This window comes from Trichechus manatus, unplaced genomic scaffold (genome assembly GCF_000243295.1).
Source record: "Trichechus manatus latirostris isolate Lorelei unplaced genomic scaffold, TriManLat1.0 scaffold00006, whole genome shotgun sequence".
NCBI classification, from domain to species: domain Eukaryota; kingdom Metazoa; phylum Chordata; class Mammalia; order Sirenia; family Trichechidae; genus Trichechus; species Trichechus manatus.
In genome coordinates this window covers 24,491,480-24,516,787 of record NW_004443942.1, presented here as the reverse complement: position 1 = coordinate 24,516,787, position 25,308 = coordinate 24,491,480, and the positions used below count along the sequence as shown (strand labels likewise).

The following is a 25,308-nucleotide window of genomic DNA, read 5'->3' as shown; positions in this document are numbered from 1 at the left end:
AAGCATTGAAACTGCTTTTCTAGTAAACGAAATAGCCCCAGTTCATGAGGGAAAACTCTTCAGAAGAATGCTAGTATATAAATATAAAAGCAATTTTAGAATTAGAAAATGATTATGTAACCAACCCTAATTAAATTAGCAGGTGAAAGACTGTCAATTGGTAATCATTTTCTACTACTTCACACAGTTATTAGATCAAACCTTTGCTTTTTAAATTGGTTATTAAAGGTGACAATGTTGAATTTTACTCAAGCCTGTGATACTGGAAATCCCTCCACCATTTTGTGTTCTGGAAAGGGGCTTTCCAAGATGGCATTAACATTCTCGTCAGTTTGACTAAACTTTCCTCAAGCTTCTTCCTGACTCTAGGCCCCTGACTTCTACTCTTCCTGGTCCTTACAGAATCCAGATGGAACATGTCCTATTTACCCTTAATAGTGTTAAAAGCAGGGCTTTGAACCAGTTCATTCCAGTTCGAACCCTTGCTGAGAATTTGCATTTCTAACTAGTTCCCTATTGAGACGTTGTATTTCCACCCCAGATATACTGAATCAAAATATACATTTTAACAAGATCCCCAAGTGACTCTTAAGTATAACTTCCTGGGAACTTGTTAGAAATGCAAATTCAAACCTGTTCGACGCCCTGATTAAAAGACAAACTGAGGCCCAAATCAACAGAGTCCTCTGAGTGTATAGGAACATTCACTAAAGTCGCTGACCAATATGAAATGTATCCAATAACAGATAAAAATAAATGATGTGGAGATAGGTAATGATAAAACTGCAAACTTCCTGTGGGATAGCACAACTGTGATAGCCATGAAGCCCTTTGAAGTTTATCTTGTGCAAAGAATTTGACTTTAGGCAATTTCAGGTGAATGGGGGCCACAGAAACCACCTAGTGACCTGATGTCAGCTGAGGTCAGAAAGGAGAGCAGGATTTCAATCATGTTGAGACTAGCCAATATACATAGTTTTCTACTTTGTTTAAAACTATTTCTTCCCTTTAAAAGTGTCATTGTAACTAGCCTGCATTGGGCCATGCTTTTTAGAAACAAAATGGTTTCCGCATATGCATACAGAATAACTGCTCAAATAAACCCTATATACTTTAACATATTTGTGTTTTAATTTTTTACAACAGTAAACTCAAAAGAGATAACGCCATGTGATCGACACACTCCATTGTGTAATCTCCCCGTAATGACTTTCAGTACTTTTCCACTAGTTCACTTTAGTCCTTTAAAATCTTTCCCAGCCTCTGATTTAATGGAGTAGGAGCTCAAATAGTTCTGGTCCCTTTCTCCTCATTGTGATGGTTCCCTACCATTGCAATATTCCTTCCTTCCCCTCTCTTCCCTTTGTTCTTTCCCCTCCCTTACAATATCAAAAAAACCCAAACCCACTGCCGTTGAGTCCATTCTGACTCATAGCAACCTCCTTGCCTTTAACATCGTCTGGTGCAATTTTTCACTTTGATAAAGGGAAAAAAATTAGGCATTTATCCTGCTTTTTTAGGGCTAATAAAAGTTCCTTTTTTTTTTTTTAACAGAAAAGCTTTCTAATAATGTAGAAGCAATGACAGAATTAGAAAATTATCATTTGTTTAATTACCAAATATTTCATTATTAATTCAAGAAAGGATTATCAATGGATAATCAAATCATGGTGAAAATATGTTGGGAAACAAAATTGGCACTGTACCAAAGCCTCACCCCGCAGATTACTCTAACTAAAACCCATTGCCATTGAGTCTGTTTCGACTCATGGCACCCCATGGGGCACTATAGAGCAGCCCCAAAGGGTTCCACTGCAGCACCAGGGCTCCTTACTCAACGAACTACAGAGGGAGAAATGTACCTAATAGAGAGATCCAAGGATCTTAAACAGGAGATCAAACTTAGCATCAAACTAGGAGTTTGATGTACCTCCTGATGGGATGCAAAATGAAGTACATAGCTATACCTATGACATATTCTTTGCAAAATGTTTAACCTGAAGCTTTCTAATCATGCCTTTAGACCAAAACTTTTGTTTAAAGAAAATACAGGGAGGAATAAATAAATAAATTAAACTACAAGAAAACAATCAGACTAAAGATATATAACAACTAAATGCAATGCATGAAACTTGATTGGATCTTGATTTGTAAAAAATCCTTACAAAAACACTTTTGGGATACCTGTGGAAACTTAAATATAGACTGGCTATTAAATAACATGAAATTTTTTTTAGGTGTGATAATGATATTATGGATATGTAAGAGAATATTCTCATATATTTTCAGAGATACAAACTGATTTATTTTGGGCTGAAGTGTCTGATGTATATAATGAACTTTCACATTATTTTTCAAAAAAAAAAAAACCCAAAACCATATATATATAAACTCATACATATAAAGCAAACATATAAAAGTGTTAATCAATGAATTGCGGTAGTGAGTATACAGGTATTCACTGTACTATTCTTTGAACTTTTAAGTTTTTCATGATACAAAGTGGGGAAAATGGCATTTGAGTCAAGCTTTGAAGGTCAGAATGTGAATGATTTTTTAAGGCTGTGTTGTTCTTAACCTTTCTAGGTCCCTGGGATATATATGTTCCAGTTACATTTTCTGCCCCTGGGGGTTTATTGGCAGGCATTTGAGCCACTTTAGCATGTTCTGGTGCCGTGGAGGATATTGGTGCAAATGCCTAAAAAACAAGGAAGTTGGTCTGTGCCACATTTGAGTGTTGAGAGCCATTCGTATGAGGGGATGCTTCCCGGAGGAGTGATTGTGTGAAACTTTTGTGTCTTTTGGCTTCTGTACGGCGAGATAAGGCTTGCAAGTATGTTTACTATTTCCTTTGTGTTATTGGGAAGGTACGGATACCGACATTCAGAAATATTCAAGTAAATGAGTTATTTTGGGGGTGAAAACAGTTTGTGATGCACTTCCGGGGCCATGGGACCAATATGTTCTGCATGTGTGATGTGCTTCATGGAACATGGTACTGATATGGCCCACTCTCAGCCAAACTGATAACAATTATGTGCGGCAAGTGCAATGTTTATTTAGTGTTTTGTGAATATTTCTGGAAAGTTGAGTGAGATATTTAATGGCTCAAGTGAAACCAGGAAGTGTGATGCACTTCCTGGGGCATGGGACCTATATGTCCCATGTGCATGATGTTTTTCGTGGAACATAGGACCAATATGTCCTGCTTGCAACCGGCACCTTGTTTTTTCAAATAATAAAAAAACCACCAACAACGATTAAGCATCCATTCCATTAGTGAAAAAACATGGCATCATCAAAAAATAAATAATTCACACAATCTAGAAATAACCACCCTAATGTTTCGAAGTACTATAAATATATACATATATATATATATACATACATATATACTGAAAGGAGTCCCTGGGTGGCGCAAATGGTTAAGCCCTCAACTATTAAAGGCTGGTGGTTTGAATCCACTCAAGAGGCACCTCAAGACAGGCCTTGTAATCTGCTTTTGAAAGGTCACAGCCTTGAAAACCCTATGGAGCATTCTACTCTGCATTCTTGGGGTTGCCATGAGTCAGAATCAACAACATACGGATATTATACATTCTATATCCTATACACTGTTTTGCATTCTGTTTCACTTAACAGCATGGATTCCTTTCTATATCAGTAACTGTACCTTAGCCATCATTTTACTGGCTGCACAGCATTCTACTGTCAAGATGTCTCCTGATGTATTCCACCAGTCCTCTATTGTTGGATGGTACGATGAATATCTGTGAATATATATCTTTTGCTCATGTGTCTGATTATTTGGGAGGGTAACAACTGGTAGGTGGAAACAGGAGCAGATGCAAGGAGACTGAAAAGAATAAGGTGTGTATGTGAAAAGGTGAATACAGTAGTTTACTTTGCAGGGCTTCAAACTTGTTCTGGTTCCAACTCCTGCTGAGAATTTGCATTTCTAACAAGTTCCTTACTGAGAATTTGCATTTCTAGGAAGTTATACGTAAGAATTACCTGAGGATCCTGTTAAAATGTAGATTCGGATTCAGTATATCTGGGGTTGAAACGCAAATTCTCAGCAAGGGTTCCAACTGGAATGAACCCGTTCAAAGCCCTGTTACTTTGCCTGCTGCATAGGTCACTATAGGCAACAGGGGTGAAAAGATCCTGGAATAGAAAAGGTATTTGCTGAGAAGATTTGATCTCAGTGGTTAAGAGATCAGGCTGCTCATCAAAAAGGTCAGCAGTTCGAATCCACTAGCGCTCCTTGTAAACCCTATGGGGCAGTTCTACTCTGTCCTATAGAGTTGCTATGAGTCGGCATCGACTCAATCACACACAGTAACATGCCAGACACTGTTCCAAACACTTGTGCATGTATTAATTTATTTCAGTTGCAGGTACCATTATTATTTCCATTTACAGGTAAGGAAACTGAGGGACAGAGAGGTTAAATTGCCCAAGGTTGCTTATCCAGTGAGAAGTGGTCTGACTCCAGAGCTACTATACCCACTTTGCAGATAAACAACCGTGGTGAGATGCTGGGTTTAGAAATCGGGTCTTAATGACTTCAAAGCCTTCTACACCACAGTAGATGGTGACGGAATAAATTAATATATGCTCATCCCGAGAAGTGTAAACAGAATTAGCCGAGCCCACAGAAAACCTCGAGGAATTCCTTATCCCTCAAAGATTGGAGGCATTCAACACTCAACATTGCTCCCTAAAACGGGCCATTTCCCTGAAATCATGTCAGTCAAGCTTCCCCTGTCAGGAACCGGACTCCGTAGCGCGGTAATAAAATTCCAAAAGGCGCGCGAATCTCGACACAAAACACTTTCCCGCCTCCGAGCGGACTGCACTCAGCTCAGCAACAGCCTCTCCAGCCCATGGCGGTGACGTCAGCTCAGGCATTTAGCCCTGCCACTGAGATCTTTCTGCGTCTGCGCGCACAGAGTAACCGGCTTGTGGCCGCTTTAACTCCGCCCACTGCCCCGGAAGTTAATGCCGAAGTCACACCCTCCACCTCGGCCGGAGGGGGCGCAGCCATTTTAATTCATATCTGAGTGGGCGGTGGCGATTGGTGTTGGCGGTTGGCTCCGCTGGGCAAGGGGTAACTTTACTGGTTCGAGGGTGGTTTTTAGTTTAATTTTTCTTTTCTAGCTTCGCATCGCGGGCGAGTACGCACGTTCTGATCAGCCGAGGCCATGTCAGGAGACGCAGCCACGGAGCAGGTGAGGAAGGAGAGTGTGGGGCCTCGTGGCGACCTCTTCTCCACGTCTCTGTTCGTCCGAGTACTCAAGCCATGTTCGCCTGAGGAACGAAACGGGTCTTTGAATCCGGAGGACGGGGTACAGAAGAATGATGGGAATGGAAAGCAGTAGCTGACTGGGATTGAGAATTATTTTTTCGCTATTCAGTTTTAGGCGTTAATAAGAACAAATATTTGATCTAGACAATAGCGGAGAGGGTGCTTCGTCCCATTTAGATTCACGGGAATAACTCGAGATGAGATGCCTTCCTTTGGTATCATTTTGGTGTTAGGGTGGCTGGGAGTTGGTTATTGTAACGTGTACCCGCCGTTTTGGAAAAATTTGACAACGTTCTCTCCTCTCTTAAATATCACTACCCAGAAATAGAGCGGTTGCGAGAGCAAATGAAGAGAGAAGCTGTCTGAGAAGAGCTTGGTTATGCAAAGGTTTAGGGAATTTTGTGGCTTTCTACTGCTTCCTTCCTTTTCTCCCTATCCACATTTGATTTTCGTTTTTCCAGGGACAGATTTTAGGACTTGATAAATCGGAAACGAGAAGTCTGTTTTGGCCCACTGTAAATAAATGAATCTGTTTTAGTACTGGATATAAGTGACATTTAAATATTTTAAGATTCAGGTTTTTAGATAAATATGATTTGTTTGTATTCAAAATTTTGTAAAATAGTATTTTCCTTTTTGTTTGGATAGGAAACTGATATTTTATGAAAGATGTCATGCACTTTATTTTCCCAGTTAAGTCCTGGTATGTTTAGATAAATAGGCAGTTTTTTAAAAAAATGGGGCTAGCCAGCCTGCAAAGTCTCAGTTTTCTGAAATTTCCCATTGCCATAGCAACAAAATACACTTAGGTTTTCATTTTTCAAGTTCCCAGCTTCTAACGTCAAGGCTGTTCTTGGAGGCTTACAGAGATGAAGCAAAACAGGAGCTTTCCTATTGAATAGTCTAGGTGGCCATAAATTTTATTATGCTGGGAAAGTTTTGCCTTTGCTAGTGGACTGATTTCAGTCCTGAAATCTTCCACAGTAATTACATACTGTTAGAATACCCAAGAATGCAAAGTCTTCAAAGTGTTACATCAAAACTGTTTATTTTATCTATCATTTTTCTGGAGCGGTATTTTGTCATTTGAAGTCAAGGAGGAGTGATGTGCTGTGGTTTCATTGAAAGTTTCCAAATCATTATTAATTCTTAACAGTGGTCTAAACCTAGATCCTTGATAAGCATAAGATTTGGTTCAGGTTCAATATTTTTGGATAAACTACTTTATAGGTGATGTTTGTACTTAATATTGCATTACATCTAAAAGAGCTTAATGCTCATTGCATCGAACGTCATTTGATGCTGGGTTGTCCCACTACTGGTGATGATTAAATTGGATCACTTGATTAGGGTGGTCACTGCTGGATCTCTTCTTCCAAAGGTTTATTTTCCCCTTTGGAATTACTTAGTAACTGTGGGTTGATACCTTCTTCCCCAATAACCTTTCACCTAGTTGATGTATCATCTATTGATAATGCTTGGCTAAATTGGTATTACATTGGAGGTGGCAAATGGTAATATTTTTAAGAATTCTATTATTCTGTCTATTGGCTAATATTTTTCATAGGTTTCTCTTTATTGAGTCAGCTGTAGTTATTTGATAGTTATTTTTCTTTTGGATGCTCAGCTTGTCCAAAATTTGCCTGAGAGGGCACCTTCATTTTTTCTTCAATTTAAGAGATACTTTGACATCTGGTTACCAACAAGGAGTCGTCTTCATATGACCTTTTTTTTTAAAAAAAAAAAAAAAAAAAAAACTTTTTTTTTTAAATTTTATTTTTTTTTTATTGTGCTTCAGGTGAAGGCTTAAAACAAACAAACTTTTTAATGATAAATTTTAAACATAAAAAATAACAGTACAGCCTATAGAGCGTCAGCATTTCTTAACTCATAGCTAATCTTGTTTACTGCATACCTTCACTTGCTCACTCCATTACTCTCCATACCTTCATTTGCTCACCCTCATTACTTTGAAGCAAATCCCAGATATTGTATTCAACTTTAACTGAAATGGTAATTAAATAATATCTTAAAGAGTGACATGATTGAAAATATGAATCAACTATACTTGATTTATATAAGACAACTGTCAGTGAAAACTTGAGAGGACCTAAAATGATAGATGAGAAAAAAAGTAAACTAAAGAATAATAAAAAAATCACAACCATTCTGAATCGTGGATTTGCTTTGGAAAGATGTCAAGACACGGGGCTGGCAAAGAATTCTGCAAGATATAATGAGATTTTTTTTTTACCCTTTCAGTGGTATTGAAGCTGAAAAAAATATCATTGAATAAACTTGATAATATCTTAATTTCTTACTAAAAGAAATGGATGATTCTTTCTCTGTTGGTACTAAATCTCTAGATTTGTTCCCTCTAAAAGAGGGAAATGATTGTAGACAAAGTTTTGTGTTGTAATTTTTTTACTCTTGTAAAAAAGTTCAGTTTTGCCATTTAGAGAGCTACTTAAATTACCTTACAGTGTTACAATGATCATTCTTCTGGAGCTCCTTATTTACTGTTTTTGCCAGCTTAGTGGTAGCAAGGAAACCCTGGTGGTGTAGTGGTTAAGAGCTACGGCTGCTAACCAAAAGGTCAGCAGTTCGAATCTACCAGGCGCTCCTTGGAAACTCTATGGGGCAGTTCTACTCTGTCCTAGAGGGTCACTGTGAATTGGATTAGACTAGACAGCAACAGGTTTGGTGGGGTTTTTTTTTGAGTGGTAGCGAAACTATGCACATGTAGGCTTTCCTCCTCCCCCTAACAAACACATCTGATTTCTGTGTAGAATTATGAGTATATTTTTATTTTGTATTTTTTCTTCCTTAGTTCACCTTTTTATCTCATTCTTATAACTCATGTAGAGTTCTCAGTAACTCATACAGAGTTCCTCTACGTGGTTTTGAGCTTCTTGAGTTGAGGGGACTGCATTATTTATTCATCTTTGTATCTTAAAAGCCTAGGAAATGCTGTTTTGATACTAAAAGATGTTCAGTGAGTGAGTGGATGAATTTTGCATCTAGTCTGTATGCAATATGATACAAATCTCTCGAAGAATTTAAGCTATTGGGAAAACAAGTTGTGGGTTTACAGTCAATTTTACCCAAAGAATATGGTCTTTGTCCTTGGTTCCTGAGAGATAACCTCTTGAGCCCTGGAAATTCCCCAGTGATTCCAAGTTTTTGTTACCATTGAGGACCACAGACCCACCTGAGGGTTTATGCTAATAAAATGACTCTTGGATGAGGGCTGGCCAGGCCAGAAAGACCCACGGTATAACCTCCTCTGACCTCAGGGCAGGGGGGCTGGAGGTCGAGTTCAGTCACTGGGCAGTGATTCAATCAATCATGCTTATATAATGAGACCCCAGTATACAAACCTCTGGACCCAGAAGCTTGTTGAGCTTCCTAGTTGGTGAAAGACATTGATGCAGGAGAGTGGGTACTGAGCCCTTTGGGACATGGAACCTCTGCACTGAGAATCCTCCCAGATCTGATCCTATACCATCTCTTCATCTGTATCCTTTTTGCTGATATAAAACTGTAATTGTAAGGATAGGGCTTTCCTGAGTTCTGTGACTTGACCTAATGAATTACTGAACCCGAGGGGGTAATGGGAATCCTGAGAATTGTAGCCAACAGATCAGGAGTAGTATGGGTGTCGTGGGGACCCCAAGCTTACGACTGGTGTCTGAAGTCTTGGACAGACTAAGCAGTCTGAAAGATTATGCCTTTAACTTGTGAAACTGATCTACCTCTGATGGTTAGGGTCAGAGGAAGCTATACTGCATTTGCAGTTGGGTCAGAGAGGATATTTAGATTTAGAGTTAGAATTAGTTGGTGTGTGTCAGAGAAGGCAGGCACACAAAGAGACAAAGGTGTATACAGCTGTATAAATAATACTACATAAAGTATATATAAATAATATAAAGTATAATATGTTGGGCATAAGAATGGATTTTTTTTGGATAAGAGGAGGGAAATGTTGGCTAAGTCAATTCATATGAACCTTTGAGCCCCTAAAATCCTATTTTTACACTTTGTCTTTTGGAAATAATGCTTTCCTTTTTAGAAAAATACTTAACCTGTACTAGAATTCTTGTTGTTAGGTGCTGTCGAGTCGAGTTTGACTTACAGGGACCCATGTAACAGAGTAGAACTGCCCAATAGGGTTTGGCGACACAATGTTAAGTGCTCTGCTGCAGACCAAAAGGTTGGTGGTTTGAACCCACCAGTGGCTCCGTGGGAGAAAAGACCTGGTGATCTGCTAATATTACAGCCTAGGAAACCCTATGGGGCAGTTCTCCTCTGTCCTATAGGGTTGCCAACAGGTCAGAATCAGCTTGACGGCACACGACAACAATCTTTAAGGGAGCAGATCGTCGGGTCTCTTTCCTGCAGAGCCAGCGGGTGGGTTCGAACCACCAACTTTTAGGTTAGCAGCCAAGTGCTTTTAACCATTGTGCTACCAGGGCTCCTTACCCTAAAATTAGAAAGGGCTAAAATATAAACAAAATAATCCTTACTGTAGATAAACTACATGACTTAAAAAAAGACAAATTACAGGCAGTCCCTAAGTTACAAACGTCAGACATACAGACAACTCATACTTAAGAACATACTGCCATAAAGCCTATTATATTAAAATTTTGAGTTAAATACATACAGTGGTTCGTAATAACAAACGCACGCATTACTTTGTGATGCTCGTGAAAACATTGCACGGTTTGGAAGTGTTTCTTGTATGTTTTCTATGCATAGTAAGGTAAAATAATACTGTATACTCTATTTCTGCACGAGTAACACACTCCACTCCCTCCTCTGTGAGCTATTTTTTGTAAATGCACTATGCTAATTTTTTTTTTAACAGCAACATGTAAAAAAAATTGGCATAGTAGCACTTAAGCAGTTAGCTCCCAGGGAAGCAGTGTAAAAGGTGTGCGTTATTTGCGTAAAAATACGGTACTAAGACAAACATTTGGCTGACTGACGCTAAATAAGAACCACATGCACCTGTTCTGACTTACCTACAAATTTGACTTAAGGACATACTTAGGAACACATCTCATTCGTAACCAAAGGACTGCTTATAATTGCCAGTAGTTCTCAACAAAAGGTGGGATTCAGGACCATAAATCAGTGTTTTGCTTCTGGTGAAAAATAGTTTGGGAAGATGTAGAAAATATGAAAAATATGTGTTCTGCTGTATACTTGGGAGTCCCTGGATGGTGCAAATGGTTGGTGGTTTGAACTTACTCAGAGGTGCTTTGGAAGACAGGCCTGGTGATCTGCTTCCAAAAGGTCACAGCCTTGAACACTCTATAGAGCAGTTCTGCTCTGCACACATGGAGTGACCATGTGTTGAGATTTACTCCACTGCAACCAACAACAACAACATTATGTACTTATTAATGAGGAGAGAAAAAGATGAAACATTCACAGTGTTGAAACCCAAAACCTGGTTTATTTTGTTATGTAACTATTAGTACTTACAAGCATTTTTGAGGTAATAGCATGACCAATCAATTTTAAAGCCAAGTTGAGTGTGGGTGGGGGAGTGGGGGGGTGGACAGGAAGAGGGAAGGAAGGCCCAGAATGTATGTGGGACAGTGTATTCTTTGGACCCAATTATTTTTATCTGTTTTTAACAAAACCCTTCTGTAACAGCATTTCTTTCTCTTTTTTAAATTTAAGTGATATTTAGTATAATAATTTTGGGCAGGCAAATTGATTTGATCTATATTGTCATTAATATTTCTTGGGAAAACTAGACTTTGTAGAATAGCCTATTTAGCAGTAATTGTTCTTAAGAAAAACGACCTGTGCTTACAGAATGAGGGTATTTTTCTTAGAGGTACAACAGAAAGATTTGTATTAGGAGAGATTGCATTTCTTCAACATTGGGTTGTTTTCAGGGAATCCAGGTGCTTACTACGTTCTGGATCGACCTTCAGGAATGGCAGAAATCTGTATTCAGTTGTTTGTATCTATTGAACAATTACCAGAAACATTTCATGGTTTTAAACTTTACTACCATGTCTCTAATTCTTTAGTTCCCTTTAGACAGGACCTAGGAGTTCTCTGGGTGGCACAGATAGTTAAGTGCTTGTCTATCAACTGTAGACTTGGCGGTGGAACCCCACTCAGAGGCACTTCAAAGACAGGCTTGGTGAGCTGCTTCCGAAAGGTCGCAGCCATGAAAACCCTATGGAGCAGTTCTACTCGCATACGTGCATATAACTAACAAAGACAGGACCTAGTTGTGGATTTGAATCGTTTTGTTTTGTTTTGCTGGACAGTGGGTAATGATGTGAGAACTGATCTAAAAAGGGATTTGAGTTGGGCAAACATTTAAACTATTTTTAGACAAGTGGACAATTTATAATCAGTAAATGTTGACTAAAACCAGAAGGGCAAACCTGTGTTTCCTAGTTGACGTTTTTCTAGTGTTTGACTTACTTTATCTAGTGAATTTATATCTTGGCTACTCTTGGTTAAAAGAAACCCCATTTCTTAATTTACAAAAATTTAAGGTATTTATTTGTAGTTTGTAGCTATTTGTTTCTTATGGAATGCGTAAGCAAATTTAACAAGTAAGTATGTTGTTACGTGCTCTTGAGTTGGTTCCAACTCATGGCGACCCCGTGTGTTGCAGAGTATAACTGCTCCGTAGGGTTTTTCTTGGCTATAATCTTTATGGAAGCAGAACTCCAGGCATTTTCTTCCTCAGTGCTGCTGGGTGGGCTCAAACCACCAACATTTCAGTTACCAGCTGAGCATAAACTATTTGTGCTACCCAGGGACCTTAAGCAAAAATGATAAGTATAATTATTTTGGACCAATAAGCTTAAGTCTAGATAGTTTTTTTTTTCCAACTGTTTACATGTTTAGTAGATTTTTAGCCTCGGAAGGGATTAAAGAACGCATATTGCTTTGTACTGCAGGATACACGTTCAGTTTCATTCACAAAAAAATAGAGTTCTGTTGCATTGATAAAGGAACCCAGAACTAAGCTGACATCACTTCTAATGAGATAACCTGTCACATAAAAGTCTTTATTTTCTAGGCATATAAGTGAGCTCATTTAAGTTACTACTAGGAGCAGTTCTATTTAGCAGAGCCTTGGCAGAGTGTTAATCTAAGGTAGTCTGCTTTTAATTTTGAAAAAAGGTGAACTACGAAAAGAGACTTAAGACTTCAGATATATCATATAGTATATGCAGTTTTCTTATTATTTTAGTTAAAAAAAATTAAATTGGAATGACTTAGGTCTGAGCTGCCTTACTTTTAAGAAAACATGACATTTGGAAAAAATTTATTTACATAACAGGTGGGTTAGGTAGTTTTTATCTAAGTGGAGTCTATGGCCCAATTGCATCATAGTCACTTAAGGTGCTTTATGAAAGTATAGCTGCCTAGATCCCAATTCAGACCTAATATATCAGATTCTGTGAGGCTGAGAGTCTTCATTTGAAACAAGTGCCACAGGTGCTTTTATGTAAATGAAGTTTGCCTAACCATTGGGTTTGGCCATGGAGATACTTAGACCTTAAAAGTTGTTTTTTAATACATTCTTGACTAAATAGAGGAAAAAATTTACAGATTATTTGAGAGTAGTTAGGCTTTTGATGGTATTTACTGTTTTTTCCTCCTCTCACTGTAATATCCTTAATAGTGGAAAATACTCATTGTAAAAACTGTGGTTTAGACTCATCTCTGTCTGTTCCATTGGCCATGCGCAAGAGCTTATATAGATTTAAAATCCTTTAACCTACTATCTTTTCTTCTCTCTTCTCATACTTTTTATGTTTATCACTTGAGTTAAGCTTTCATTGATTCCCTACTTTAATGTAATTTCAGTATGTTGTTGTTGTGTACAGTAGAGTTGATTCGACTCATAGCAACCCAGTAGGACATAGTAGAACTGCCCCATAGGGTTTCCAAGGCTATAATCTTTATGGAAGCAGACTACCACATCTTTCTTCTGCAGACTGGCTGGTGGGTTCAAACTGCAGACCTTTCAGTTAGCAGCCAGGCACTTAACCACTGCATCACCAAAACCAAAGCAAACCAAGCCCATTGCCATCGAGTTGATTCTGACTCATAGCGACCCTATAGGACAGAGTAGAACTGCCCCATAGGGTTTCCAAGGAGTGCCTGGTGGATTTGAACTGCTGACCTTTTTTGGTTAGTAGCCTGATGTTAAACGCTGTGCCACCAGGGCTCTACTGCATCACCAAGTCTCCTTAATTTCATTCATTATAACCCCTAGCGTTGTTTTCAGCTGCTGTCCGGTCAGCCCCCAACTCATGGTGACCCCATGCACAACTGGACGAAATGCTGCTATCGCCATCTCCATGATTGGTTACAGATCAGGCTGTTGTGGTATGTAAGGTCAGCACTAGATTGCCAGACATTCCTAGTCTCTCTTAGTTTAAAAGCTCCATCGAAACCTGTTCAGCATCATAGCAACACGCAAGCCTCCACTGACAGATGGGTGGTGGTTGCTCATGAGGTGCATTGGCTGGGAATTAAGCTTGGGTCTTCTCTATGGAAGGCAGGAATTCTGCCACTGAACCACCAATGCCTTATATCAGCTAGCATAACCAAAACTCCACTAGGTGTTGAGTTGATTCCAACTCATGGCGACCTCATGTGTCAGGTTAGAACGGTGCTTTATAGGGTTTTCAGTGGCTGATTTTGTGATTACCAGGCCTTTCTTTGAGGTATCTTTGGGTGGACTCGAACCGCCAACCTTTTGTTAGCAGTCAAGAATGTTAACTGTTGCCACCCAGTGACTCGTACACCTAGGATCCCAAAAACCAAATCCACTACCATCAAGTCTGTTCTGACACCATAGGACAGAATAGAACTGCCCCATAGGGTTTCCAAAACTAAATTTTTACAAAAGCAGACTGCCACATCTTTTCTCCGCAGGAGCGGCTGGTGGGTTTGAACCACTGATCTTTTGGTTAGCAGCCGAGCACTTTAACCACTGCGCTACTAGGGCTTGCTATATATCTGATGAGATATTTTGTATCTAAAATATATAAATAACTTACACAAGTCCATGAAAAGACAACCCTATTACAAAATGGGCAAAGGATCTAGTAGACATTTCTCCAAAGAAGATATAAAAATGGCTAATAAGCACATGAAAGATGCTCAGTATCAGGGAAATGTAAATCAGAATATAATGAGATACCACTTCATACCCACTAGGATGACTGGAATAAAAAAGACAGATAATAACAAGTTTTTGGAAAGATGCGGAGAAATTGGAATCCTCATACACTGCTGATGGGAACACAAAATGGTAAAGTCCCTTTGGAAAACAGTCTGGTAGTTCCTCAGAGTTATCCTGTGATCCAGCATTTCCACACCTAGGTATATACCCAAGAGAATTGAGAATATATGTTCACACAAAATCTTGTACATGAATGTTCATGGCAGCATTATTCATAATAGCTAAAAAGTGGAAATAATCCAGATGTCTGTCAGTTGATGAATAGATAAATAAAATGTAGGCTATCCATACAATGGGATATTACTTGGTAATAAAAGAAATGAAGTACTGATACATGAACCTTGAAAAAATGCTAAGTGAAAGAACACATATGTTTCCATTTATATGAAATGCCTAGAATAGGCAACATCTATGAAGACAAAGTAGATTGGTGATTGCCTAGGGCTGAGGAATTGGGGGTAAACGGGAAGTTGCTATTAATGGTACAGGTTTCTTTTTGGGGTAATAAGATGTCTTATAATTAGTTGTGGTGATAATTGCACGACTTTATACTAAAAACCATTGAATTATATACTTTGAGTGAACTATATGGCATATGAGTTATGTCTCAATAAAGCTGTTATTTAAAAAATAAAGCTAAATATGTAATGGAGTTACTCTGCCTCCACCTGAATGTGTGTTGTTATCCACAGAGAAAATAAAGTAGTTGATATTTTAATATTTTAATAATACAGGACTACTGGGAAACAATTCATAGAACAGATGCTAATGATAGCCCCTCAGTAACATTTTCTTCTCTGCAGAAAAATTCACATCATCTAGTTCACAGTTTTTTGATTTTTATTTTTGTTATCTATTTGAAATAGTATTTTTTGGTTTTTATATTAGTATGCTCTGTGCGGTTGTATTATTTTTCCATTTTAAAAAAATCGTACAACCCTCCTCCCAAAATAAAACAGAAAACATTTCAGTAGCTCTGCTAATGTCATTAGTAATGTGCATTTCTTAGCATCTTGTCCAACTTTTGTTCTCCTGTATTTGGGCCCCCACCTTGCTTCCCAGTAGTTTCTCCTAAGGAATGACATTGGGACCATAGTTTACTCCAGAGGCAAAAGCTGGACTTTGATAGAGTTTCTCATACTAATAAGTTGTTGGGATGTGTAGCATAGGACAGCTGTGGTTTTGCTGTACTAAGCAGAGTTATGACCGCATTCCATGTAGGTGTATCACAGATAGGCACTGGAAACTTGTCATAAGCTTTCTTAAAATGGCTTATTTCCCTGCTCTGTCAGTGGATTCAGGAAATAATGCAACTCTCATTCCCTGCATAGGCCCAGTCTTTCTTCTTGTGGGTACTAGAAATCTGTTGTTTTCCTTTGCCCTGTAGCAGTGTGGTAACTAGACCAGAAGACAAAAATGTTACTTTCTCAGCAGTGGCTAACCAAACAAACCTGTTGCTGTCGAGTCGATTCTGTTTCATAGCGACCTTATTAGGACAGAGTAGATCTGTCTCATAGGGTTTCCAAGAAGCAGTTGGTAGATTTGAACTACTGACCTTTTGGTTAGTAGCCGAATGCTTAACTACCGTGCCACCAGGGCTCCATTGCTACCCAGCCGGTCTATAGCTGTTGCAGTGAAAAGGCTTCTTATCGTGGGTCTGAAATTTGGCCATAACTCCAGAGTAAACTGTTGGCCATTTTGGTTAGCTTCATTCCTTAATTGTTAATTAATGCAATTGATAGAAAATTGTCTATATAGAAAGACAGTTTTATGAATATTTAACAACATCTTTGGCCAGAGGGAAATATTTAGGGATGTTACTGTGATATTCCACTACTCATCTGCTGTTTGTCGTACTGTGGGGGCTTGCTTGCATGTTGCTGTGATGCTGGAAGTTATGCCACCAGTATTTCAAACACCAGCAGGGTCACCCATAGTGGACAGGTTTCAGCGGAGCTTCCAGACTGAGACAGACTCGGAAGAAGGACATGGCGGTACACTTCTAAAAAATTGGCCAGTGAAACGTTAGGAATAGGAGCAGAACATTATCTGATATAGTTCCGGAAGATGAGCCCCTCAGGCTGGAAGGCACACAGAATACGACTGGGGTAGAGCTGCCTCCTCAAAGTACAATAGATTTTTATGACGTGGATGGAGCCAACTTTTTAGTATCTTCATTTGCTTATGTAGCATAACTCAAAATGAGAAGAAACAGCAGCAAACATCCATTAATAATCTGAACATAAAGTGTACGAAGTATGAATTTAGGAAAATTGGAAGTCATCAGAAATGAAATGGAACTCATAAAGATCGATATCCGAGGTATTAGTAAGCAAAAATGCACTGATACTGGTCATTTTGAATTGGACAGTCATACGGTCTACTATGTCGCGAATGACAGATTGTTGAGAAATGGCGTTGCATTCATCAAAGAAAACATTTCAAGATTATCTTGAAGTACAGTGCTGTCAGTGATAGGATAATATCCATACGCCTTCAAGGAAGACCAGTTAATACGACTACTATTCAAATTTGCACACCAACCATTAAGGCCAAAGGTGAAGAAATTGAAGATTTTTACCAACTTCAGTCTAAAATGGATCAAACAAGCAATCAGGATGCATTGGTGATTACTGGTGATTGGAATGGGAAAGTTGGAAATGAAGAAGGATCAGTATTTGGAAAATATGGTCTTGGTGATAGGAACAATGACAGAGATCAAATGATAGAATTTTGCAAGACCAATGAATTATTCATCAGAAATACCTCTTTTCAGTAACATAACTGGTGACTCTACACATGAGGTCCCCATGGACCTCACCAAGTAGAATACACAGGAATCATCTGTGGAAATAGACTATGGAAAAGCTCGATATCATCCATCAGAACAAGGCCAGGGACCGACTGTGGAACAGACCATCAGTTGCTCCTGTGCAAGTTCAAGTTGAAGCTGAAGAAAATTAAAGCAAGTCCATGAGAGCCAAAGTACAACCTTGAGTATATCCCACATGAATTTAGAGACCATCTCAAGAATAAATTTGACTCATTGAACACTTAATGACCGAAGACCAGACGAGTTGTAGGATGACATCAAGGACATCATATATGAAGAAAGCAAAAGGTCAGTAAAAAGACAAGAAAGAAAGACCAAAATGGATGACAGAAGAGACTCTGAAACTTGCTCTTGAGTGTCTGTATCTAAAGCTAACGGAAGAAATCGTGAAGTAAAAGCTGAACAGAAGATTTCAAAGGGCAGCTCAAAAAGACAAAGTAAAGTATTATAATGAAACAGAGTTAACAAAACAAAAGGGAAGAAACACGCTTGGCATTTCTCAAGCTGAAAGAACTGAAGAAAAAATTCAAGCCTTCGGTTGCAATATTGAAGGATGCTATGGGCAAAATATTGAACGATGCAGGAAGCATCAAAAGAAGATGCAAGGAATACACAGAGTAACTGTATCAAAAAGCCATTTCAGAAGGTAGCATATAATCAAGAACTGATGGTATTTAAGGAAGAAGTCTAAGCTGCACTGAAGGCACTGGTGAAAAACAAGGCTTCAGGAGCTGACGGAATACTAGTTGTGGTGTTTCAGCAAATGGATGCAGTGCTGGAAGTGTTCACTTGTCTATGCCAAGAAATTTGCAAGACAACTACCTGGCCAGCTGACTGGAAGATACAGTATTTGCGCCCATATGCCAAAGAAAGATAATCCAAAAGAATATGGACATTATTGAACAGTATCATTAATGTCACACACAAATAGAATTTTGCTCAAGATAATTAAAAAACAGTTGTAGCAGTACATCAACAGGGCACTGCCAGAAATTCAGGCCGGATTCAGAAGAGAACGTGGAACAAGAGATGTCATTGCTGATGTCAGATAGATCTGAAAGCAGAGAATATCAGGAAGATATTTACCTATGTTTTATTGACTATGCAAAGACATTCGACTGTGTGGATCATAACAAATTATGATAAAGTTGCAAAGAATAGGAATTCCAGAACACTTAATTGTGCTCATGAGGAACCTGTACATAGACCAGGAGGCAGTTGTTCGAAAAGAATAAGAGGATATTACGTGGTTTAAAATCAGGAAAGGTGTGCATCGGGGTTGTATCCTTTCACCATACTTATTCAGTCTGTATGTTGAGCAAATAATCCAAGAACTGGATTATATGAAGAAGAACGGGACATCAGGATTGGAGGAAGACTCATTAACAACCTGCGATACACAGATGACTCAACCTTGCTTGCTGAAAGTGAAGAAGACTTGAAGCACTTACTGATGAAGATGAAAGACCACAGCCTTCAGTATGGATTACACCTCACCATGAAGAAAACAAAAATCCTCTTAACTGGATCAATAAGCAACGTCATGATAAATGAAGAAAGTATTGAAGTTGTCAAGGATTTCATTTTACATGGATCCACAATCAACACCCATGGAAGAAGCAGTCAGGAAGTTAAACAGTGTATTGCCTTGGGCAAATCTGCTGCAAAAGACCTCTTTAGTGTTAAAAAGCAAAAGTGTCATTTTGAGGACTAAACTGTGCCTTATGCAAGCCATGATATTTTCAGTTGCCTCATATGCATGCAAAAGCTGGACAGTGAAAAAGGAAGACCAAAGAAGAATTGATGCATTTGAATTATGGTGTTGGTGAAGAATATTGAATATACCATGGACTGCCAGAAGAATGAACAAGTCTGTCTTGGAAGAAGTGCAGCCAGAATGCTTCTTAGAAGCGAAGATAGCAGCGAGAGTTTGTCTCACGTACCTTGGCCATGTTATCAGGAGGGATTGGTCCTTTGACAAAAGAGAGGGTCTGCAAAAAATAGGGAAGAACCTCAATGAGATGGATTAACACAGTTGCTGCAACAGCAGGCTCATACATAGCAACGATTGTGAGGATGGTGCAGAACTGGGCAGTGTCTTGTTCTTTTGTACATAAACTTGCTATGAGTCGGAACGGACTCTGTTGCAGCTAAGAACAACAACACTGTGATGTTATAAAAAGAACTGAGCTGTGGTTCTGAAATTCTAACTGAACTTTGGGCAGATTCATGTAATTATATTTCTTTTTAAATGGGGGCTAATCTACTTAACAAGACAGGATTAAAAAGGATAGTGAATGCAAAAAAAAAAAAAAACTCACATGCTGTTAATGCCTGACGTACAGTAGATGGCTCGTCACTTTTTTTTGGGGGGGGGATAAAGTGTGTATAACAAAATGTGCCACTTTTAAGTGTACAATTCAGTAGCATTGATTACATTCATAGTGTAGTGCAACCATCACCACTGTCTGTTTTCCGTCAGGAATTGTTTTTTTTTAATCTGAACTCCAGCATCCTTTGCAGGGCTTCCTGAGTCCATGGGAACCTGTCTCCCCAGGTGTCTGTAGATAAATTTTGGGGGTTACATGAACTAGGATGGAGAAAAATATTCTTTATTTTCACTAACTAAAATTGAGCAGTTCCTTCAATTAGAAATGTAGACAGGAGACCACATTAGTGTTAGCAGCATCTGTAACTTGGACACTAATAATCAAAATGTTTATACACATTACTAGACTTGATGATAGATCTCATTATTTAATGTGTTAATTACGTATTACTGTATAAAACTTTTTTAAAACATTGTGATTATTATATTTAGGTATACAGTAACTGGTTTTCTTTGAAATCCTGTGTACTTTATTTTGTGTATTTAAAAACATTCTGAGAAAGGGGTTCTACACTTCACTAGGCTGCAGAAAGGGTCTGTGGCACCAAAAAAGATTAGGAACCTCTGGAGAGCTGTGGTTTTCTACCTAGGCTGTGTATTAGAGCCATCTGGAGGGTTTTTTTTATTTGTTTGTTTTTTAAACTGATGGTGCAAGCCCATCCCTTAGATTTAATTGATGTAGAGTGGGGCTTGACCATCTTTAAAAATCCCTTTACACATAGGGAGCCCTCGTGGCATACTGGTTAAGACCTGGCTGCTAACCAAAAGGTTGGCAGTTCAAATCCTCCAGCCACTCTTTGGAAACCGTATGGGTAGTTCTACTCTGTCCTATTAGGTCTCTATGAGTTGGAATTGACTGGATGGCAATGGGTTTGTTTTTTTTTTTGTTTTGGTTTGGTTTGGTTTACCCCCTGGTAGTTCTGATGTGCTGCCAAGATTGAGAATCACTGAAGGGCTTGCTTATTTTATTTAGTAAGGTGACATTTTTCTGTGATTATTGTTGTTAGGTGCCATCGAGTTGGTTCCAGCTTATAGCAATCCTATAGGACAGAGTAGAGCTACCCCATAGGGTTTCCAGGGAGCAGCTGGTAGATTTGAACTGCCGACCTTTGGGTTAGCAGCCAAGCTTTTAACCGCTGTGCCACCAGGGCTCCTTTCTGTATTATGCTTGACCAAATAGAAGATGCTATCTTCTTACTTTCTCCGTTCTGTTACGGATTATGATATACATTAACTAATTTGGGAGGTTATTTTTCACAACTGGATCTTAAGTGATTTACTACCCTCTCAACAGACTTATTTGAAACATAAATTGTTGGAACTGATGAAAGCAGCTCAAGTATATATTAGCTGTTTTTGGTTCCTTCAGTTTTTTTTTATCAGTTTTAGAGCTCTGGTGGTGCAGTGGTTAAGTGCTTGACTGCTAACCAATAGGTCTGCAGTTCGAACCCACCAGCTGCTCTTCAGGAGAAAGATGTGGCAGTCTGCTTCTGTAAAGATTGTAGCCTTGGAAATCCTATGGGGCTGGGGCCGTTCTACTCTGTCCTCTAGGGTCACTGTGAGTCAGAATTGACTTGATGACGGTGAGTTTGGTTTTATCAGTTTTATGTATACAGAAGGGTATGCAGTATAAAGTAAGTTTCTCTCTATATCAGTACCCCTTCAAAGAAGCAGCCACTTTACCAGTTTTGTGTGTATTCTAAATGCATTCTAGATGGGGGTGTGTGTGTATGTATTTCCCCTGCTTGCCCTACTTTTTCTCTGTAGAGATTGTTCCATGTTGCTGCTTACAGGTCTGCTCTGCCTTATTCGTTTTGTAGTCAGTTGCCATTGAGTCAGCTCCAGCCCACAGCCATCTTCATAATTGCTGGTATGTTTGAGTCCATAGTCTGTGGCTGTTGTGCAGTCTATCTCATTGAGGGTTTTCCTCATCAGTGTTTGCCCTCAGCTTTGCCAAACATGATGTCCTTTTCTAGTGATTGGTGTTTCCTGATGAGGTGTCCAAAGTAAGCAGCTCGAAGTCTTGCCATCCTAGCTTCTAAGGAACATTCTAGTTGTGAAAGTTTGTCAGTTTGTCATACTGTGGTGGCGTGTGTTGTTATGATGCTAGAAGCAATGCCACCTGTATTTCAAATACTAGCAGGGTCATGCGTGGTGGACAGGTTTCAGAGGCACTTCCAGACTAATAAAGTAGGAAGAAAGGCGTGGCCATCTGCTTCCCAAAAATGACGAGTGAAAACACTATGGATCACAACAGAATGTTGTTTTTAGTGACTACAAATTTTATAATTTATTTAGTCCTTTTATATATGGTCCTGTAAATTATATGCAGTCTTATGCAACTACAGATAGCCTGGCAGCTAACTACTCTTCAGTGTACATCTTTGTGCACGTGTGCACAAGTTCTTAGAAGTGGAATTCAGAGTCAAAAGTTCATTTAAATTTTAATCAGTATTGCTCCTGGCCCCTGCCAATAGTGTGAGAGTGTCTGTTTATTCATATCCATGCCAATGCAGTGTTAATTATAAAACTTTTGCATTTCCTATGAGTGTTTAAAAGTTAATTGTATTTCCTTTTCTATAAACTCTATACTTTGCCCATTTCCTTTTATTGACTGGAGTTTATATTAATAAACTTAGTGCTCTGTCTTACGTGTTGGAGATATGTTTTGTTTGTCATTTGACTTTAATTATGATGCTTTTCTCATGCATATCTAATTTAATCTTTTCAAAGACTTCTAAAGAGCCTTTCCCATGCTAATATAAATTTTACCATGTTTTCCTCTTGTTCATACTTGTGTTTTCGTTTTTAGTGTTTAAAATCTTCAATCTATCTGAAACTATTTTGGTAGAAAGAGTAAAGTAGGAATTCAGCCTTTTTTCCCCCCCCAGATGACTATATAATTAATTCTTACACCATTTATTGAATAATCCACTATCTGATATGAAATGTCATCTTTATTTGCTAATTTTCTATATATATTCTCTTTCTGAACCCTTCTGGTTCATTGATTGGTTTGTCGCTATTATCAAAATTTTTTCTTCTGTGTCACTTTATATGTTTTAGTACTATGTGGTGAGGCCGATAGTCCTCCTTCATTAAACATTTTTCCCTGTTGTTTTTTGAGCAAGCTATTTATGAAGCTCGTATGTATTAGTAAAACATCATAATTTTGACTGAAAATTGTAGTAGTCTTTTAAAACATATTTTTCTTTCTAAGTAAATGTACACTTATCAGTGGTACTTAGGGAAGATTGGCAAGCTAATTTATTCTAAAGTTTATTTCTCCCAGATAAATTTTTTCTCTAAATATAATTTTTCTCAGTTTTTCCAAACTAGTGTTTTTACAGAATTATTCCATGATATTAACTGCCATTAAAAAAAGAAGAAAAAGAAAAGTGAGGGGCAGTATCCCTCTTGAATGTTATCAATATGTCTTGCCATCTTAAAGATTTTGAGAAGTCCTGCAAAAAAACAAGCAAACTTTGTATAAATTACCATTTATCTGACTTATTTGAGCATCACTTTCTTATTGTGGTATGAAATTATATTCTGAATGACAATTTAAGAAACAGTACTTGTATTTATGCCTCAGATGCTACTATTAGGTGTTTTTCTTTTAGGTTAAATTTTTATAATAAAAATTTTTTATAATAAAAATTTAAATATTTTTATTAAGGAATTTGGAAAATATTGAAAGGTTAAAAGGAAAAAAATACCCATCACTCAGTCATGCCCACTAAAAGCATTTTAGTTTATTCTTTTTAATCTCTTTTATTGCAGACTTCTTTTAGTTTTAATTGTGTTGTATACATAATTTGTGATTTTTAATTTTTTTTAACTTTGTCAGAATTAAATTCCCATGTTATTTTATGCTTTTTCTTTTGTGGCTCAGGATTAAAGTTCTACAGCAGTTTCTCAAACTGTGGTACAGGGACCCCTGAGGGTTCCTGTGACGTTCAGAGGATCTGTGAATTCAGAGTATTTTATAATCTAAGATATTTTTTGCCTTTTTCACCCTTATTCTCTTTCTGAGTGTACAGTGGAATTTTTTTGCTGCTGTATGGTATCACAGCAGATTAAGTGCAGAAACAGATACGGGAATTCAGCTGTCTTTTTTTAAAGTCAGACATTGAAGAGAATTGCAAACATGTAAAGCAAAGACATTTTTCTCACAGGATTTTTTTCACAAAAACATGTTATTTATGTTAATATGTAATAAGCTTATTATTTTGTAAGTGAATGAGTAATGAGGAGGTATTTAAGTTTTCTCAATTTTGATTTTTAATATAACTTATATAAACAAAAACTCTTTGGGGTCCTCAATTGTAGAGTGTAAAGGGATTCTGACACCACAAAGCTCGAGAACAGCTGCTACAGTATTTAATATAAAAGATGGGTTTATTTAAAAAAAAATTTTTTTAAGTATATGATCACTTGATTTTATTGTTTTTATGTAAGTTTCTTCTGATACAGTATACATAGATTCCAAAAAACATAGGCTTGTTTTATATGAGACATTTTATGCTCTTTATTGTGGCATTGGATCCTGGGACTGATATATTGTGCTTGCATTAAGTTAGCCTTGAGTTTTTTGTTTTTTTTTTAAAAAAACAGTAACTTCAGTTTGTTACTTATTAATTTTTTTTTTCCAGGCAGCTGAATATGTCCCAGAGAAGGTGAAGAAGGCTGAAAAGAAATTAGAAGAGAATCCATATGACCTTGACGCTTGGAGCATTCTCATTCGAGAGGCACAGGTTTAGTGATATAGGATTACATTTTGTTCTCTATGGGTCCAATCACACTACTTGGTTCTGCAGTAAAATTTTCGTAATCCTAATATTGTAAATGCTGTTTATTGGTTTTCAATTTTAGAATCAACCTATAGACAAAGCACGGAAGACTTATGAACGCCTTGTTGCCCAGTTCCCCAGTTCTGGCAGATTCTGGAAACTGTACATTGAAGCAGAGGTTAATATTTTATTTTATTTTTTCTTATATAGCATCTGGTGGGAATTGAAGCATACACTATAATGATAGAAAACAAGTTAGGAACATAGCACAACTAGGACAAGGAGGATTTAAATGTCTCTTGCCTTTATTTTGTAAAATAGGTATGAAGGAGTAATTAAACTGAATTTTGAAATTTGGGTCTTTTACAAGCTGATGATTGTTGCATTTTGGAGTTGCAACAACATTAAAACAGTTTCAATGGTATTGGAGTGCTTTAGCCTTTTATTTACTTGTCATGTGTCAATTTATTGCCTCCTGTGTCATTTATTTAGAACTCATTTTTCTTATTCCTACTTACAAACTAATATGAATGGGATTATATGACAATACAGAAATACTGTTTTAGTTTCGTAGAGTATTTTGAGTGTCTGGTGAAATGAAATATTTTTAGGTAAAAAAAAAATTTAGATTTTAATTTTGTAAAATGCTAGGTTTGTCAATAAATGTAAGCACTTCAATAATTTAAAGAATAGTTTTTCTCTAGGATAAAATTTACATTATGCCAGCAATAAGCT

At 37.8% G+C, this 25,308-nt stretch overlaps 1 protein-coding gene across 2 annotated transcripts in view; it reads left to right on the top strand.

Annotated features, from left to right (window-relative positions):
• Window positions 1-5,034: 5,034 nt before the first annotated feature.
• CSTF3 (cleavage stimulation factor subunit 3) overlaps window positions 5,035-25,308 on the top strand; it is an 83,555-nt gene continuing 63,281 nt past the window's right edge. For both annotated transcript variants that reach the window (XM_004369768.2, XM_023738103.1), the window contains exons 1-3: window positions 5,035-5,234; window positions 24,436-24,537; window positions 24,656-24,751. In XM_004369768.2, the coding sequence (XP_004369825.1) occupies window positions 5,208-5,234; window positions 24,436-24,537; window positions 24,656-24,751 (225 nt within the window). In that variant the 5' untranslated portion in view covers window positions 5,035-5,207. The remainder of the gene's footprint in view (window positions 5,235-24,435; window positions 24,538-24,655; window positions 24,752-25,308) is intronic.